General features: G+C 40.1%; 1 protein-coding gene across 1 annotated transcript in view; it reads left to right on the top strand.

Annotated features, from left to right (window-relative positions):
* zgc:113263 (uncharacterized protein LOC503753 homolog) overlaps positions 1 to 19,086 on the top strand; it is a 28,190-nt gene extending 9,104 nt beyond the window's left edge. The window contains exons 5-25 of the mRNA XM_034674159.1: positions 1,056 to 1,151; positions 4,640 to 4,750; positions 5,453 to 5,576; positions 6,987 to 7,413; positions 8,291 to 8,358; positions 9,623 to 9,869; positions 9,996 to 10,174; positions 10,418 to 10,640; positions 10,734 to 10,885; positions 11,122 to 11,213; positions 11,367 to 11,524; positions 11,610 to 11,755; positions 13,428 to 13,680; positions 13,767 to 13,882; positions 13,976 to 14,213; positions 14,302 to 14,438; positions 14,581 to 14,830; positions 15,068 to 15,234; positions 16,171 to 16,414; positions 16,593 to 16,699; positions 18,293 to 19,086. Coding sequence (XP_034530050.1) covers positions 1,056 to 1,151; positions 4,640 to 4,750; positions 5,453 to 5,576; positions 6,987 to 7,413; positions 8,291 to 8,358; positions 9,623 to 9,869; positions 9,996 to 10,174; positions 10,418 to 10,640; positions 10,734 to 10,885; positions 11,122 to 11,213; positions 11,367 to 11,524; positions 11,610 to 11,755; positions 13,428 to 13,680; positions 13,767 to 13,882; positions 13,976 to 14,213; positions 14,302 to 14,438; positions 14,581 to 14,830; positions 15,068 to 15,234; positions 16,171 to 16,414; positions 16,593 to 16,699; positions 18,293 to 18,300 — 3,543 coding nt within the window. The 3' untranslated portion in view covers positions 18,301 to 19,086. The remainder of the gene's footprint in view (positions 1 to 1,055; positions 1,152 to 4,639; positions 4,751 to 5,452; positions 5,577 to 6,986; positions 7,414 to 8,290; positions 8,359 to 9,622; positions 9,870 to 9,995; positions 10,175 to 10,417; positions 10,641 to 10,733; positions 10,886 to 11,121; positions 11,214 to 11,366; positions 11,525 to 11,609; positions 11,756 to 13,427; positions 13,681 to 13,766; positions 13,883 to 13,975; positions 14,214 to 14,301; positions 14,439 to 14,580; positions 14,831 to 15,067; positions 15,235 to 16,170; positions 16,415 to 16,592; positions 16,700 to 18,292) is intronic.
* The last annotated feature ends 644 nt before the right edge of the window (positions 19,087 to 19,730 follow it).

Here is a 19,730-nt window from a genome sequence, read left to right on the forward strand (position 1 = left end):
ACTTTGTTTAAAGGGAATGTAGTATTAAGTTTGATGTCATGGGTGTTATTATTCATATATTTTAGTACTCATTTTGATACTTTGATGGTTCTGCACTGGGTGACGTATATATAGAAGGGCAGCTAAGATAGGTGGGGCAGACATCTGGGAAGTTGATTGTTTTTTTACCAGGAGACGTTAAAGCATGAGGACTCTACGGATTGTATTTTGAGAAATCTTCAGAATAAAACGCCAGAGAAACTTCTATTTTGCCTGGATCTTTCATGATCTGTGTTTGATCCACTCTCCCCCGTGCCCTGTGGCTTGTTTGATTTAGATTTTTGTTTTCATAAATTCATAAATTGCCAAGGTCAAAATGTCACCACAATTAGATTCTAACAAAATCCTGTTGTTGTTTATGGATATATGATCAATGGTACAGGTACAATGTACAGCGCTGTGTGTCATTCGTAAATGCTCACCTCGTTTTTGTTAATGAGGGGAGGCACTCATCGGTTCTGTTGCAGTGGGATCACTGCCGCTGTCCAATAAACTGACCAACCAACCGCTATTATTATTCAGAATCTTATCCAACCCAAGAACTTGGTACACAGTGGTTGAGTCACTTTAGTTGCTAACGTTGTCGTAAGCATGCCTCCACAGTAACGCAATCATCAGTCTCAAGTAACTTTAGCATCTCACTTTTCTGGGTGCATGCCAGATACATGTCTCTACATATGTTGCACTGCTCTTCTTTGCAATTACAGTAAACTCTTTGAGGGAAAAATGCAGGATTCAAAACATCTATTTATCCTGGCAGGAACTATAGCCAACAAGATTGCACGGTAAAGATATATAAAAAGTCTAACATAAACATTAAAACAGTCAATATCAATAGAGAAGCACAAGTCCTCCTCTCTATCTTCAAAGTCTTAAGGCAGTTAATGCTCCACTCAGGTCTGAGTTCTGGACTCGAGAACCACAACACTGGGTAGCAGTTCTGTAAAAATGTGTGTACAGGTTTAGTCCCAGATGTAAGAAAGTCACCATATGTTCTGTGTGTGTGTGTACAACAGGTAACCATTAACCAGGTGGAGGAATCTGAGGTGAACTTTGTGGAGTTGGTGCATTCACTACTGGAGGATCCCTCTGAAAGAAAATACTTCTTCCAGGTGAGATGACAGACTCTCCCACGTGTGTGTTTTGTCTTTGCCTTTGCACATCGTCCATCAGATTGAAAATGCAAGGTAGAGAAGACATTTTATTTTGGAAAGTGACTGAAGGGTGACTCATTATTAATGAAAATAAGCAGTGTGTATTGGTTTTTAATTATAAGACGACAAGCCAAATAAAAGTAGATCAAAGCTAAATCATTACAACATACTGTATGTTGGTATTCTTATCCAACAGCTTTGTTGATCCCACCTGAGGTGGTTGATTTGAGGAGGTATATGCATGAATAAATAAACATGCATACATTCCTATAAATACATACACACACACACACACACACACACACACACACACACACACACACACACACACACACACACACACACACACACACACTGGTCAGCCATAATATTACGTCCTCCGACAGGTAACGTGACATTGATCATCTCTCTACAGTGGCACCTGTCAGTCAGTGGGTGGGATAAGTCAGGCAGCAGGTGAACATCTTGTCCTCACAGTTGATGTGTTGAAAGTAGAAAAAATGGGCGAGTGTGAGGACATGAGTGACTTTGACAAGAGCCAAATTGTGATGGTTAGACAACATCTGGGTCAGAGCATCTCAGAAACTGCAGCTCTTTTGGGGTGTTTCTGGTCTGCAGTGTTCAGGACTTACCAAAAGGAAGGAAATAGGTGACTAGGTCATGGGCGGCTAAGGCTCACTCACACATGTGGTGAGTGAGGGCTGGCCTGTGAGGTCAGTAGTAGTAGCAGACGGGGAAAAGTTATTGCTGATTCTGATAGAAAGGTGTCAGAGCACACATGCTGCGTACAGGGCCTTATAGACGCAAACCAGGTCAGAGAGCCCTGCCCACCACTTTAAGCATCTAAGTATCAGAACTGGACCACAGAGCGATAAGGGAAGTTGGCTTGGAGGAACACGACAGTGTCGACTTGGTCTCAAAAGTTCCCAGGGTCTCAGTTTAATCGAGCGTCTTAGGAATTTGCTGGTCAGAGTCACGTAGGCCCCACTTCACTACTCACATGACTTGAAGGATCTGCTGCTGACGCCTTGGTGCCAGATACCATAGCACACCTTTAGAGGTCCGGTGTAGTCTGTGTCTCGTCAAATCAGGGCCAAAATAGCTCTGACCTGACAAGAGGGGGCCTGCACAATACTAAGCAGGTGGTCGTAATGTTATGGCTGATCGGTACTACGATTGCTGTCCTAGTGTCAGATTAAAAATTATTTGTTTATTAAAAAAACTGTAGTTTATAAATGACTTTTTATAGGTAAATGATAAAAAAAATGAAAGAGCTACAAAATAGATGAACATGATTAGAGAAGCAATAACACAGCTGTATTTTAAGGGTTAACTTTGCCTTTGAACATGAGGTTATATTTCAGGAGAGCTAAACAGCAGAGGCTTACACTGGAACAGATGACAGAGCTGCCGCCTGAGAGCTCCTGCTGTTGCACAGTTCAAAGGGCTGTCTTTGGACAAGATCTCTGGAGCCATTAACAGTCATCTGTTAAAATGTGTCACGTTCTTTTGAACTGTACCAGAGAGCTTCAGTGGTTTTGGATGAAGTCCAGTTTTTGTCTTGTATCTGGTCTCTGTGTTTTTGATCTCTGATGCAGCAGCCTGTAGAACAAAATCCCACTACAAAATGTATCCAGACAAGACTTTATGTCAGGGGTGATGTATAGTGAGCAGGTTGTTACAATGGTTTGGAGCCCAGACAGGATGAATGGGTGTGAATTTAGTCACCAACCAAAGAAATGAAACAATCAACAAAAAAATGTGTATTAAAGATGATGGCAGTGGTGTAATCTTATTAGACTATTTGCAGGTTGAATTAACATTTAGCAGAACATTTTCATTGAAGTGAAGTCAAAACTTTAGCATTTTTCTGCTAGCATTTAGTTTTTTTGCTTTTTTTATAGTGCAAGAAAAGTGCTTTAGAAAAGGGAGTGACTAGGAGACAGTGTTCTCAGAGTAACAGTGAAGGTGATTCATGAATGAGGATAACATGAAGGAAAGGAAAGAAAAATATATATTTGATAAAAATGTAAGAAAGGGGCAGCGATTAAAAAGAATCAAACAAAATCAGAACAGCACGTAGAAAAAAATTGGACAAATGAAAATGAATGACTATGCATTAACTTAAGCGAGTGAGGAAAACAATGATGGCACCTGTTTATCCAGGGGGTATAAACGGGGAAATTCATGGAGTTACAAAAGCAAACAAGAAGGTGTACAGTACAAGAATTTCAACAAGAATATATATATAAAAGAAATGTTCATAAGAGACGACAGCTTGGCCATAATTCTCCTGTCAGCCACCACCTCCACAGGGTCCAGGACTGAGCTGGCCTTCTTCACCAGTTAGTTCAGTCTTGCTCTCCTGTATCCTGTCCGCCCACAGCAGGTGAAATCCTTCCAATGTGGCGTTCGTGTCCAGTGTTAGCTCTGTTAGCATGATGCTACTCTGTGAACTCATAAATATTGCATATAACTACAGATAGAACACGAGAGGGAGATAGAGAGAGAAGAAAAAAGAGGGGTAGATTAGTGGCTAAATGAATATATATGGGGATCTGCTAGCTTTTAGAACTGATGCCAAAAAATGACTGCAGCACTTGATTAAGGTCTTCTGCCTCGCATCTTTTAAAGTCTGTAGATATTTTCACCTCACCAGTCCTCAAACGCTGCCAAAGTCCAAACCATGTGTTTGCTTCGTGTGTGTTTTCTCCAAATTTGTTGTCTCGTTCATCCCGCTCCTTGTTCCCTTTTTTTCCTGTGCCGTTTTCCCCCTTTTTCTTTGCTTATGATTGGTCAACAAAGCAATCAACCTCAAATCCAAAGTTTGAATCTCCTCAAATTAATTAAAAGCAATATCAAGAAAGTTATGTTTTTGCCACAGTGTCAACAGTCAGGGTGAAATGTGGCGGTCGTCTCTCAGCGGATTGGTTTGAATAGATGTGTGGGCTCAGGTTGCAGAAACACATTTGCTTTGAATTGTTGAACAATCAGAATCAAGTTTGTAACACAGCAGATAGAAAGATGTGCCGTGAGGTTAAAAAAAACAGCTCAGACAACATTATTTTATTTTTTCAAACACATTATCTGGACTGACTGTCTCTCCAAGCAATGCCATTTTCATGATACAATTTAAAACGGCAACTCCTATCCAGTAAATCCATTACTAGTGAGAGTGGGTTCAGTGAGCCTGTTGATGCTGTTGTGACAGAATTGCAACCCCATTCCCAAAATCCTCACACAGTTGCTGAATTGTCAAGGTTCAAGGTTCTGAAGCATCTGTGCCAAACAAAATGTTTGAGACTCTCTGCAAGGTCAGGGAAAATATGTGTGCTGTGCATCATGGGAGTTTGAGAAGCACTTCCTCAAACGCAGGCTGCAGGGTCAGACCGAGCCTAAATGTGTCCCTCGCTCCTAATCCTTCTATGTGTTATTCTCCCCTTCAGGAAATCTTCCCGGTGTATTTCGGCCCAAAGTATGACGCAGCACTTGAGATGCTGGTGTGGGAGTTTATATCACGGCTGGAGGAGCTGCTGCCTGTTCCAGACTTCACACAGGTGCTATGGTTGTTTGAACTCTTGAAAGCTTTGCAGTGTAGGGATTGCGGGCACAATTTCACCCACTTCTAACACGGACACCGACATTAAAGTGCTGGTCTGCTTATAAAGTTGAAGTTACATCACATTAATCTACTTGAAATGACTTGTGCTTATATTTTCTGTCTTAATGGGGCTAATTGTTTAATCAGATCCCTGTTATTATGACTCCGAATATGCTGCATACTTGTGCATTCAAAGAGGGGGAAACCTCTCTCTGTCCCCCCCTACAAGCTTTTTTCCAGTGCTCCTATCAAGCCAATGTCAAAGTCCTTTTGTAGCCACACTGCAGCTGACCTTCACGCTTATGTAAAGGGTCATGAAAACCAGCCTGGGGAGGTTCCTATCCCTCAGAGAGTAGTGTGCAAATGCAGTTATCCACTTCCGTTTATTTTACTATCAAAGTGAACCAAAAAGCAGCTCAGATTTTAGGCAGAATGTGGAGCACAGGCTGGGGGCCAGGGCTCATCTGTCTGAACCACTGATCCAGAGACAGATATGAAGGAGGGTAAACTGGGCACAGGTGCAACACTCAGTCCCAGCGGGCTTCCTCCTCCCTTTCTTTTTATCTGTGCCAAGAAGTGGCAAACAAAATTATAACTGATTACGTACTATGAAATGAAAGATAAGCAGGGTTTTGAATAACTTTGTCTCTCTTCTCAGTTGGCAGATTTTCTCAGAGACACTCCTTCATTCCTAAATGACTGTTTACAATCCTCATTCCCACCTGGCGACATGAAGGCGGTACTTGAACACCACAGAAACCTCGGGCATTTCGAAGAGAAAGGTGATCTCAACACTGTTTTGTTTAATTTAATATTGCATGAGAAAGTCAATGTAATTAATTGTCATCAGTGAAATGCCAAACAGAGAGTAGTGTGTCCTGCAGAAACACTAAACACAAAACCAACAGCTTAAAAGTTCTGTATCTAACATGGGACACCACACCTGAGTTTATGCATTGAAAGGAGGGTTGGTCATCTGCTGATCTTTTTTTTTTATTTATTTTTTTATTAACTTTATTTATTGGAAGCAGTTTCACAGATAGCAAAGGAACAGTGCAATGTGGTACAGAGGACTTCCATTCTTCCCATTTTTTTCCTCTTTTTTCCCTCCCACAAACCCATCCCACTTGTACTTCAAAAAAATAATATGTAAACAATACAGAATACATACAACAATTACACAAATGAAGAAAATAATGAAATCCAACCCAAATGTATGGGGGGGGGGGGCTCAGTCATCACAATCAGGCAGGGAAGTCAAAGATTCAATATGATTTAAGAGAGGGCTCCAAGTGATTTCAAATGAGTTTGAGGAACCATTGAGGGAAAACCTGAGCTTCTCAAGTCTAATAGACAGTAACAACTCTTTCACCCATCTGTTATGAGACGGAGGTTGAGGGTGTTTCCATTTGAGGAGTATAAGTCGCCTGGCCAAGAGGTTGGCAAAGGCAAGAACAGTCTGCATGACTTTAGATGTAACAGGCTGCAGGGGGGCACCAAACATGGCCAACAGAGGATCATGAGTGATAGTTATAGAATATGCTGTGCTAAGCGTTTGAAATATTTCGGACCAGAATGTGGCAAGCCTGGGACAGAACCAGAACATATGAGAATGGTCGGCTGGGGATTGTTTGCACTTATCACATGAGTCAGTTACATTAGGGTAAATCCGAGATAGTCTCAAATTAGTGTAGGGAGCTTTGTGCACAACTTTACACTGTAGGAGGCCGTGCCTTGCACAGATTGAGGAGGAGTGAACCAAACGTAAAACTTGTTGCCAATAAACATCAGGAAGCGTGATCTGCTGATCTTTTACGCAAAGATGCAAAAACGACCGACAAATATAACTGTGTCATCTACGTGTGGAAAATAATGAAACCAATTATCAACCAAGTTTGTGTGCTACACTCATATATATATATATTTGGGAACAATCTTTCCCTGTTCGATAAGCGTTCAAGTTTTCACATTTTAGATTTTCATACTTCATTTTGAACCCCTGCAAAAAGTATTCCTGTAAGTTTTTTGTTCTACAGCAGAGGAAATGGATAAAGTACTACTTTTTTTAAAGAAACTAAAGAAATATAAACCTTTCTTTTTTTTTTTTGCTACATTTGAGTTAAACATCTTTCTTTTTATTTTAAATCGAACATACACTTGGGTCTAATAAATCCTCTTGTCCTCATTTGTAGATCCTCGATTACTACCTATGGATGACTGCATCCTCTCCTCCCTGTCTCTGCCCCCTGGGTCCAAACCTGCCACAAACCCCTCCTCCGACTCACCTGCTCTCAAAGACTCAAACCCTCCTGAGCACCAGGGACATCTCAGCGCTCCCTCTAACCCAAGCAGCAGCCTGGAGAGGACGAGCAGGGCGAGACAAAGGCTGAGGGAGGCGAGACTCCTCGGTTCTCAGGAGGGGAAAGCAGAGAGCTCAGTTAGTTCACGGACACGCGATGAAACCATAGACCTCACTGCTTCTAACGAGGCTGCCGACTCCGATTCAGCAGCCAGTGAAAACAGCCAAAGCTTAAGAGGAGGACGAGTTCTCAGGAAGAGGAAGCTGAGCGGAGGGATGGATGTTCCCAATAAACAGCCCACAGAGGACGCAGCTTTCCTGTAAGATTAACAGAATGTTTTGCTCAACACCAACACTATAAAAACCCAAATCTGAGGCAGTGTGTTTGTTTAGCATCAAAATATCCATCACACTTAAGATATGTCACATTTCACCTGAAAAGTCCAGAATTCAATTTATTTAAAGATGTTACAAGCCAAAAACAAGCCTCGCACACATGCATTTTAATTAAGACTAAGTGTTTTAATTAAGACTAACCGTTATCTTAAAATCAGCAGCATACCTCTGCCCCTGCTGCTGGTTAATTTGTCCTCCCTCTGAGTCACTCTGTTCTGGTTGATCACTGTGTCTCTCCATCAGTCATCCCGACAGTACTGAAGTTGTTAGTGCCATCTGTCCTCAGTCATGAGGGGTACACTGATTTTACAGGTAGGTTGCAACATCTGCTGTTGTAAACCAATATTGGCATTTAATATTTAACCCTTATTTAAGACAACCCCGCATTTTCAGGTATATATTAAGGAGAAAAAACGTTAATACGGTAATCTTTTTTCAAGAATTGTAGCAAGAAAATGTTGCAGCTACTTTCACTCACTAGAAGAAAGATCAAGCCTTTTTTGTTTTTGTTTTTTTAAATGTAATACCTTAAATAAAATGTATTTCTGGACTTGTCAGGTGAATGTGACTTTAATTAAATAAACTGAGATATTTAGAGTAGAAAATAAACTAATACACTTCCAGAGATTTGAGTTTTATAGGGAAAGAAACCACCTCATTGTTCCAATCTCCGTCATGTCCTTTTTGGCTGAAGTGTTCCTCAGCAGCACACTTTTTATGAGAGCCACAAAGTGAGAGTAATTACTGTGACAGAAAAAGGTGTTCAAATTTTGATCCATTGTTATTTTTCCTTCTGGACAGACATCCATCAGTGGATGAAGAGAACTCAGCTGAATCTCCTCTGATCTCCATATGGGGAGACTACACAGGTTTGTACAGTTTCACTGTTAAAGTTTATGTGATAAGTTTAATTTTAATTCTTTATCATTCAAAGCCACAATAAAGTTAAGTTGAAATGCTTAACTAAGTAAATAAATTCAGAGTTGGTTTTTTTTTCTTGAGCATCTTATTAACATATTTATCAACCACTACAACTATTAGTGCAATTTGATGTATCATGACATTATTAACAATACATTATTAATAATGATAAAATGACTCCTCCTACAATGAAACATTCCGCTTTTTCAAAATATTTTTGTTTAATTTTTTTTTTTTTATGATTCTTTCCTTCTTCTTACTCCTTCTGCTGAGCTGTTCATTAATTTCTACCTTTATTTATTTATCTGTTTGTTTCATCTTCTTCTTCTTTAACTTCTTCAACTTATTTTCTTCTTCTTTTGCTTTTTTCTTCTCCTTTTCTTCTTTAAATTCTTTCTTTTTCTTCGTCATCTTTTACTTTTTCTTCTCCCTTTTCTTCATTTCTTCTTCTTCTTTCACTTTTTTTCTGCTCCTTTTACTTCTTTTCTTCTTCTTTTACTTTTTCTACTCCTTCTTTTTCTTCTTTTCTTCTTCTACTGATTCTTCTACTTCTTTCCCGTCCCCTTCTCCTTCGTCTTTCCACAAAAAAGGATCTACCTCTAGTGATTCAATAAGACTACACACACATACACACTTTTACTTCTTTTCTTCCACTTTTACTTTCTTCATCAGCTTTTTCTTCTTTCCTCTTCTTCTTTTACTTTTATTTCTACTCCTTTTACTTCCTTACTTCTCCTCTTATTTCCCTGTTTTCTTCTTCTTCATCACCTTTTACTTGGTCTTCTCCATTTTCTTCTTTTTTTACTTTTTTCCTTCTTCTCCTTTTACTTCTTCTTCTTCTTCTTCTTCTTCTTTTGCTTTTTTCAACTTCTTCTTTTACTTCTTTTACTTCTTCTCTTGCTTCTTCCCCTTCCCCTTCGTCTATCCACAAAAAAGGTTCTACCTCTAGTGATTTAATAAGCCTATACACACACACACACACACACACACACACACACACACACACACACACACACACACACACACACACATGATATTTTGTTCTTGGCCATCACTCCATGCTCACTCCTTTAGTGTCTGTGCTCTGCTGTTCTGTCTGTCTGCGTTTTGTCTCCTGTTTTACAATTAAAAAAAAGGTTGTATTACTGTTTGGACCAGCGGACACTTTAGTCTGAGAACAGGCCCAGAGTAACTCATCTTGTTTCATTCCAGACTCTCAGGAAGGCTCTCTCCCGGTCGTAACTGACACCAAAGTTCCCTGGTCAGATGAGGAGACACTCCACCTGCTCGACATTTGGGGGAAGGACTCTGTGCAGCGGGCTTTGAAGGGCTGCTTAAAAAACCGTCACATATTCACACAGATAGCTCAGAAAATGGCCGAGAGAGGCTACCCCAGATCAGTGGAGCAGTGTCAGACCAGGATCAAACGGCTGAAGAAAAGCTTCAGACAGAACAACAGGTGGACGTTAAACTCTTCCTCTGTGTTGTTCAGTCACTGCAGTTTTTCAGATAGCTGAATTCCCATCAGACCTCAGGTGTCATCGTACTAATTTATGTTCCCTGTTTTCCCATGATCTAACACCAGGGGGAGCTCCAGGCTGGAGTATAAGTTTTACGAACAGCTACAGCGAGTGCTTGGCTCCTCGGCTCATTCAGCTGTTCCTGAGGTCACCTTTGACGTCGAGGAGGTTAACGATGAAGAGCAGCCCCAAGACGTCGACGATGACCTGCAGTTTGTTGGTCAGACAAGCCGACTGGAAATTGGTATTTATGATTACCTTTATGAGCATTTACACAGGATGAGAGAGGAACAATAAAACAGTGCTGTTCAATGTGACATCTTTTAATTCAACTCAACTCATGGTTCGCAAAACTCATTTGGCTACATTACCAGTATACTTCAAGATGTTTAAGTTATTCTGCCTCTACACTGACAATATTTAAAACAATACTTAATGAATTTTAAAATAAATAAGCCCTAAAATGTGTTTAATATCTCTGTTTAAGGAACTAGAAGTGTTCCATGGACAGACTTAGAGACGCTGACCCTCATCAACACGTGGGGTGAAGACAGGATGCAGCAAGAGCTGAGAGGAGTCCACAGAACCGGACACATTTTCTCCGTCATATCCAACAAGATGGCCGCGCAGGGCTTCTCCCGAACACCAGAGCAGTGCCAAACCAGGCTGAAGAGGCTGAGATCGGGTTTCAGACAGTGCTACCAAAACAAGTTTGTATGCTTTCTTTGTAGAAAATCAAAAGGAAAAGTTCTGTTTTCTTTATTAAGCGTACATCTCTGTTCTTTTCTTTCCTCTTAATATAGTATGAAGAGACAGGAGCATGTCGAGTGCAAGTTTTATAACGAGCTGGGAAGTATTTTGGTGAAGGACTTCCTCTCGCTGCCACAGCTGGAGGAAATGCCCTCAGAAGAGCCTTCAGAAGACGACGTCCCTGCCTTCCCCCAACCTAATATAGGTACACTGAAAAATTCTAACTGGTATCAGGAGGTTTGCAGCAGAGAACTATGGGAAAGCGTAGGTCTTTTGAATCACACTACATCACCTCGGCACTGACTGATCTCTGTGTGCCTCCAGTGGTGCTACAAAATATCATGTGTCACATGTAGCAGAAATTATTTCCTGGAGCATTGTTTGAAGTACTGAAAACTCTGGTATCATGACAACTTCTTTTTTCTGTTTGTGCCTCTTCAGAGTCTGCTGTGGGCGTTCAGGAAGACAGGAAGAAAGTCCCCTGGTCAGACAAAGAGACCATCATCCTTCTGGAGTTATGGGGAGACCAGCAGGTAAAGGACGGGGTAACACTAGGTTTAGCAGCAACCATGACTCTAAAAATCATGCTGTTTCCAGATTAATTTGTGATTCTAACCGTCTTTTCTGCAGGTGCATAATATTCTTATCAATCTCAGAGTTAACAATGTGATTACCCCTGCATTTAGATCCAGAAGACCATGAGACGCTACCCACACAACGGTCACATTTTCACTGAAATATCAGAGAAACTCAGCGCTAACGGCTACTCCCGCAGCCCCGATCAGTGTCACACCAGGATCAAACGACTGAAGGCAAACTATCGGCAGTGTCGGGAAAATATGAAGTAAAAAAACGTCTCATGAATGTTGTTTCTCCTCAGTGCATTGTTGGTTCATGTGTGTTTATACTACTGGCTTTATCCTGTTCAGCTCGTCTGGGACTGACAGAGTGGACTTTAAATTCTACGATCTGCTGGAACAAATCCTGGACAAGCAGCCGTCGACGTCCTCCACTGTGATCCCAGACTCCATCGAGATATCAGAAGAGTCCAATGGTGAATCAGTGACTGAAGCAGGTAAAACTTTGAAAACTCAATCCTCATTGCTGTCAGTGGGTATGATCAGAAAGGGACACAAAACAACAAAAACCATGAAAGCATAACAGAGTGTGTGTTACTGCTACAGGCTAACAAGCTGATCTAACTTGATTTTGGCTTTTTAAAATGAACTGCTGACATTAGGTTGTTCTTGTGGACAAGAATTTGCAAAAAAAATAATTTAATTCATCACTTTTAGGGTGCAATACTGAGCATTTTAACCCTATGGGGTCTAGGGTATAGTCGGCCGTTTTTGACTCATTTTGATTTTACTTTTATATTTCCCCGTAAAAACTGATTTCCTTGCCTTGTTTGCTCTCATCTTTTTCAGCACAACCCCACAAGTATGACTATGCAGTTATTTTTTCATTTTTATATAAAGTATTAACACACAAGACCCAAAATCACACAAAAAACATAAAATCAGAACAGGAAAAAGTTAGATTTTTAACTGTGAAAACCATAAACATGTTTTATGAACCCTTTTTAAAACATAGCATGCAAATATAACTTGTAAATTTGAAAAGAAAAAGTTCAAATTTGGTAAACAACAAAGATATTTACAACTATTGACATTAAATGCACCAAACGTGACGAAAAAAGGCCGACGTAACTTTGTGATTATGTTGTCAATCAACACAATTAATAATTTATTATATCCCTCAAAGTCCGGACCTTACGCTGAAGTTGGAACGATGACTAATTGAAGTTGCGTCTTCCTGCCACGTGATCGTGAATAGCATACGTAATTTGGACGCGCCGTTGCGGAAATGGACCCAGGAGGGTTAAAAGAGTTGAGTTCTGTGTGCGATGGCAGAGGTATGAGTACAGTACAAGAGAAAGGAGGCTGAACACTATTCAGTATAAAACGTTTGACTGTAAAGGCTGAATACAAAGTAGAACTATAACATGTATGCAGTCGTTACATTACAAGGACAAAGTCGTAGTTTTACAAGGATCAAGTTATTTGGGAAAACCTAGAACAGAGGATGATCCATGTCCATCATTAACACAGGTGGCTTGCTGATCTTCTTGTATTCCCCTTCCAAATAACAAAAAAGACTAACAATAACCAAAAATATCATTAATTCACAACTTTATTCACATTCTGATACAAAAAATGTCTTAAAAAACAGCTGTATTCCTGTAATACTACATCTATTTCTTTATAAATTACGACTTTTTTCCCTTTTTTTTTCCAACTATATTTGAAGAAAAATGTCGACATTTCAGACAGACAGTGTGACATACAACATAAGGTACAAAAATATAGAATAGACATCATTTGTCACATACAAACACATGTATGTGTACATGTATGCACCCATACATATACAGTGTATATATATATATATATATATATGTATGTGTATATATATATATATACACATACATATATATATACATATGCACAATTATTCTACTAAATGTTGCTAAAAACTACATGCTGTACCTTTAAAGTGAGCACTTTAAATATTTTAAAGGGTTGCCCTCATGCTTAAATGTAGTTCAACAGCTACAAAAGATAATAGAGATCTTGAATTTTAAGTGTGAAGTTGCTGAGTAGTCTCAAACAGTATTTCCTTGTACTGCATTAGGATATCATGGTGGTGTTAGCAGACAGTAACATGGGCTGTGTTTCTCCTGTAAGATGCAGAAATCAGCATGTCCACAGACAAACAAGCACAGAGCTCGTGGTCGGATGAGGAGATCCTGGCACTCATGGAGATCTGGGGCGTAGAAGACGTTCAGAGGGCGCTGAGGGGTTACGTCCACAACGGTCACGTTTACGCCGAAATTTCAGAGAGAATGCAGGAGATCGGCTTCCTGAAAACCTCGGAGCAGTGCCGCTGGAAAGTCAAATCACTGCGGAGCAACTTTCGACATTGCTACGACAGGAAGAAGTGAGACCCTTTGCCTGAGAATCTGTTTGCAAGAATAATCAAGCATGAAATTAGCGATTACATTGACATGTTTTCACACTTTCTAGGAGTGGAAGAAGAGTTGATTATAGATTCTACAGTCAGCTGGAACAGATACTTGGACAGGAGGCCGTTTCTATGGATGAATATGATGAAAGAGAAGAACAGACAGACCCAGATCCAGGTAAAATTGTTCTTCATTAACTATCACAGCAGAATGAAAGATACTCTGTGATCATCACATTTAATAAATCTCTCTGACTGTTGCTTTCACCAGAAGCAGCTGCAGAACCTTTAAACATAGCCTGGACGGAGGAGGAGACGGTAGCTTTGGTGGAAGTTTGGGCTGCAGAGGACGTGCAGCACAGTCTGAAAACGTGCGTACGAAATGGGCACATATTCGCAGACATAGCTGAGAGGATGACAGGCACAGGATACCCCAGGACGGCAGAGCAGTGCCAATGCCGTATCAAAAGACTGAAGAAGGCGTACAGGCGATTCTGCAACAACCGGAGGTAGATAAACATGTGTTTGGTGTTTGATCATGTGTCATTACTTTGTCAAAAGATGCTTCATAGCTTGATTTTGATTTACTTTATTCAGAAATGGACGTCCCTCTGCGTTCCGATACTTCCATCTTCTTGCTCCGGTGCTTGGTGGTGACTCCTTTTTTGCAGAAGTGGACAATGCTGCTGCGGATTCAACCATGCAACCCTTCATGGACAACGATCTTGACATATGTTAGTTTGAATATAATCAAATCCTCATGTGCAATTTGTTCCATAAAACCTTCAGACAGCTTAACTTACTGTTATCGTGCAGACGCTATTTAAATTTCAGTGATTAAAAAACCCAAATCTGTCTGTTTTCTCTCTCCATTAGACGATCAGCCCTCAGGCAGCCACCTCCTCAGCGACCTGAGCAAAAAGACGCCCTGGTCAGACCAGGAGACCCGCACCCTCCTGGAGATCTGGGGTGAAGACGCGGTCCAGCTCACTCTGAGGGGCTGCCAGAAGAACCGCCATGTCTTTGTGTACATCTCTGATAAAATGAACAGCCTGGGATTCATTCGTACCTCAGAGCAGTGCTACACCCGCGTCAAGCGCCTTAAATATGGCTTCCTCCATGAAAAGTCAGTGAAGAAATACAGATTATTTTCTTTCTCTCAGATATTCTTTGTTTCAATTTCCTCAGAGGGCCTTAAAGTGAAAAAAAAAACCATTTTACCAGATCCTGTTATCTTTTCTTTTGCTCTACTGTATTTGTAGCTTTTAAACAAATCCTTCAGAGTAAGTCTTTTGAGCCAGTTTAAGCGACATATTCAAATGCGGTGACTCATCTGGTTTTTGTGTGTGTTTTTTTATTTCAGGGAGGAATTTAAATTCTTCAGGGAGATGGATGACATCTTCAGAAAGGAGCTGAAAGTGGACGAGCCAGTCGATGACACGTCCCTTCTGTCAGTTCCAGATGTTCCAGATGTTCCAGATGTTCCAGATGAGCCTGAAGACTATGAACCCGTGTCTAGTCAAAAGAAAGGTTTGAAGAATTTACATCTTGATTGAGTTTTTTTTTATTTATGTATTTTTTTTAAATGGAGTGACATTGGGCGTGGATTTGGCCGAACAGTTAAATCGTGCACCCATGTAGCGGGTGGCACAGGTTTGTTTCAGACCTGCAGCTCCTTTCCCACATGTCATTCCTCCATCCTCTCTCTCGGTTTCCAGCCAATCCACCACCACTCTCTTAAAAGCCCCTCAAAATGATACTGTTAAAATTCTGAAATCCCCCCCCCAAAAAAATATGTGTATTTTGTTGTTATTTTATTTAATTTTACATTATTCTATTATAATGTTTTTTTTGTATTTTTATTTTTATTTATTCACGTATTAATTTTATTTTTTTTACAGCATTTTTTTCCATAACATTTTAGTTTATGCAAGATAATTTACCTGCCACACAAATAAAAGCTCCTGTAAGACACTTCCTTTTTGTTTTTGATTTTGGTCCCCCCTGTGGACAAAATAACATATTTTTCCTTTTTGTTGATCTTCTCATGCACATGTGTAAATTGTGTTTTTTGACATAAAAAGAAGCAATCAAACAAAAAATAATCTTACTTTTTTAACAGTCAAATACATCAATCACTGAGCTTATTTGCTGTGGAGAATTTAAAAAAATGGTCGTGCTTTGAATTTCCTCGTCTGACACCTTCCCACCTCTCAGGGGTTACGCCAGGCTCTAAAAAGTACACTAGAGATTTCCAGGCTTGCTGATCATGGTCTTATTTTCTTGTGTAGCTCATATAAAAGCCTCACTGTTAATCTCAGTTTATTGTATAACTAGTTAAAAACCCCTAACCAGAGTTTTAAAAATTTTTTTATCTGTATAAAACTGCCTGTAGAGTTTTTCTCATTATCGTCACTATACTGCTTTTTTTTTCTTCCAAAAACGTCCACTCTGTCACTTCCTCAGGTACGTCTTACATGGCTGAAAGCTCAAAGCTGCCCTGGAGCGATGGAGAGACGGAGGCCCTCCTGGACATCTGGGGGAGTGAGGAAGTCCAGGAGAACTTGAAGGGCTGTACCAAGAACAAACACATCTTCATCCAGATCTCTGAGGTCATGGCTAGCCAGGGCTACATGCGCAGTCCTGAACAGTGTCAGACCAGGATAAAGAGGCTGAGGGCCAATTTCAGACACTTCCTTGAAGGCAGACAGTAAGTACAGAGAACATATTGACTTTGTTTTGAACAAGCCACGCATTCATCATCCAGTTTGATTTTCTGAGCATGCGTCAAACCTCTAGAATTTGGTTCACCCCTGTTGTACACATTGAAGAAAGACAACACTTGAAGCTGTTATAACAAGCCCTGAAACTCTGTTTCCAACACCCAGAGGAGAGAAACAAGAGTGCAAGTTCTTTGACCAACTGGTGCAGATCTTTGGGAGCAAGTACATAACAAACAGTGACCCCCTGACTGACGATACAGCAGATGTTACAGGTAAGAAGCTACAGCTTGAACGTGAACTCTATTCTTACTGCTAGTTTCTGTTGTCTTGTCATGTAGATATATTTTGATTTCTTCAGGCTAGTTTGCTTTTTTAAAGGTTATTGTTTACAGATTCTCAAAGAGGATTTTAAATACAGTGAAATAAAATAAAATAATAATGTCAGTCTTTTTGTAATTTCATTGCACTTTACTGTAAGCTTGCCTCTGTGATGAGTTGCACATATTTACTCACGTGTTAAAGGTGACATATCATGCAAAATTGACTTTTTAATGGTTCTCTACCTGAAATATGTTTCCCTGGCATGTCTACAAACCCCCCGAGAATGAAAAAAATCCATTCTGCCCCTGTTCTGATTTCTCCACCTTTCTGTAAATGTGTGTGAAACGAGCCGTTTCAGTTTTCAGTGTTTTTCTTACGTCACAACAATATCCGGTCTGTAATGGAAGTCAGAGCTCGGGCTTGTTCAGCCCATAGACTGTATAAAATACAACTCAACCCCTCCTCCGTTTTTCATTCCCTGCACACGTGTGCTAACAAGGAGCTTAGGAGGGAGGCATGCTAGTTGTAGGCTGTCTTAATAAACACAAAGGTCGGTTTTACTCCCCACGTCTGCAGATTTGAAGATCTAGTGGATGATTTTTATTTATCATGGATAAGTGCTAGCGCTAGTTAACATAGCCACATAGCTACATGTTCGCAGCTGTGTACCAAGACGCATGTTGACATACTGACAAATAAAAACAACAAGAAACACTAAATCTGTGACCCATCGTTCAGAAAGGTCCTGCTGCAGCCAACATGTTAACATTAGATCAACGTGCTGGAGAGCCGAGGGCACATCCACTTCCTGAGGGGGCGTGGTCAGAGAGCTCATTCTCATTTAAAGAAACAGACACAGAAAACAGCCTGTTCTGAGCAGGACTGATAAAGAGGGGTTAACAGGCATGCCAAAATCTGATTTCAAAGTGTTTTTTTGAGCATAAACTTTAAAGACATGTTTTGGGGACCTCTTAGACCAATATATATTGATAAAAAAAGAGCATAATATGTCACCTTTAACTTTTGTGCTGAGAGTTAGATAACAAGAACATTGATAGCTCTGTAATTTCTATTATAAGCATAAAAGCAGAGAGGGGTGTAGAGGCCAAGCCAAAGCTTTAAGCCACTGAGGCACTGCACCTGGAATACCTATTTGTAGCACTGTGAATTAGCCTGCGTGATGAATGAAAGTCCAAGTCATATTTGCATGTAATACATAACATTTCCTACCTTAAATAGAAATGACCGACCAATAACCCCGTACAACCTTAAATACTGACACAGGTCACATAAACAAACTCATTCATAGTCTGCCTCTACATGGGGTATTTCATTGTGTTCAGTTATTTCACCCAGAAGATGGCACTGTAATCTTGCCTAAACTTCATCGTAGACACCAACGGCCATCTTCATCTTCACTATCCATGGCACTGTAGGCTGAGCTTAATGTACGCATAGGTAGCTAGCAGAATTGCAAACCCAAAGTGGCAAACGCAGACGTTACATCTGTCCAATATGTTTCAAATGTACTTTGTGCTACACAGAGACCTGAAACTGTCCGTCACTTGGGGGGGTGTTGAGGACCTAGGAGCGGAAGATTGCCAGTAGAAAATCCCGAAGAGAAGAAACCGGCCGTATCACTGAGTGTTGTGAGCAGTTCTGCCAAGGCTCACTCATATCTTCGTTTGCCTCTGTATGACGTCTACTTTAAATACTTTTACACTCTGCATAGACACAGGCTATTGTTGTGTGTGAGTGTGTTTAGTGTGTGTGCGTGTGGGTGTGTGTGTGTGTGTGTGTGTGTGTGTTTTGCATCCCTCCACCAGAGTGTCTTGTGATTATTAACAATAGAGCCATGACATGAAAACCAGGAAGCTCAGGGCTCAAGGGACATAAAAAAATCTCAACAAGGAGTCACGTGAAGCGCTGTGCTCCTCCAGAAAACAAGGTTTTTACTTCTCTATGATTATTTTATACTTGAATTTAAAGTGAGGAGGTCTAAGCACAAAAAGAAACTCACACAAGGTCTTTGTTACTGTAGCCACAGTGTTCTTTTGCTCTGTTTGTCTTAATTCATGCCTCACTTGTTGAATTCTTCCAACGTTGGACTTGTTTACCGTGATCAGACACTCAAAGCTTTGACTTGTTATTTTGTGCTCCGTGTTCATTGCTCTTGTTTACAATGTTATTTATTTATTTATTTGAATTGTTATTCATTCTGTATTTCAGAGATCTACGAGTTACTTGAAACATGTTACGTTCCGAACTTTGTTGAAGCACATTCGTTCCACAAAAGTGCTGAGGTTTCACACGCCCATTAAACGCAGCTTCAAATGTTTGACTGGAGGATTTATTTCTGTGATCAGTGGTGTGTTCATGCATGTTTTTTTTCCCAACATTTTTTTTATTGATTTTCAACAACTTTAGACCTACATTTATAAACACTCATACACGTAACTTCACATATGTGTGCATAAATACAATACAGAACACACACATACAAATCCCAGGTGCATTAAGAAGGACATTGAAGACTAAGCACATCTTAAATCTACACATATAAAATAAAAAAATTATAATAATAAAAAATGATACACATCTATATAAATATACATACACACACATATATATATATACATGCATACACACACATTATATACATACATATGTACCCACATACACAAACAAATACATAAAATAAAAGAACAATCAATAAATACAAGTACGTAATAATAATAATAATGTATAAAACAGAATAAGTGAATAAGAAGAAGGAAAACAGTTCTTGTACTATGTCAGTAGTTTTAGTTGGGGAGTGTTGAAGGAGATATATCTCAGTCTAGTATTGGAGCATCTAACATTAACGTGGGTATCTCAGAGGGCCATCTATTCATCCCCAGGTTCCTCCATCAGGTGTGTGATGTCTGTCTCCTCTAGATAGTTGACAAAGGGACCCCAGATGTTATTAAAGAGTGACACCTT

This window comes from Notolabrus celidotus, chromosome 21 (assembly GCF_009762535.1).
Source record: "Notolabrus celidotus isolate fNotCel1 chromosome 21, fNotCel1.pri, whole genome shotgun sequence".
In the NCBI taxonomy this organism is placed as follows: domain Eukaryota; kingdom Metazoa; phylum Chordata; class Actinopteri; order Labriformes; family Labridae; genus Notolabrus; species Notolabrus celidotus.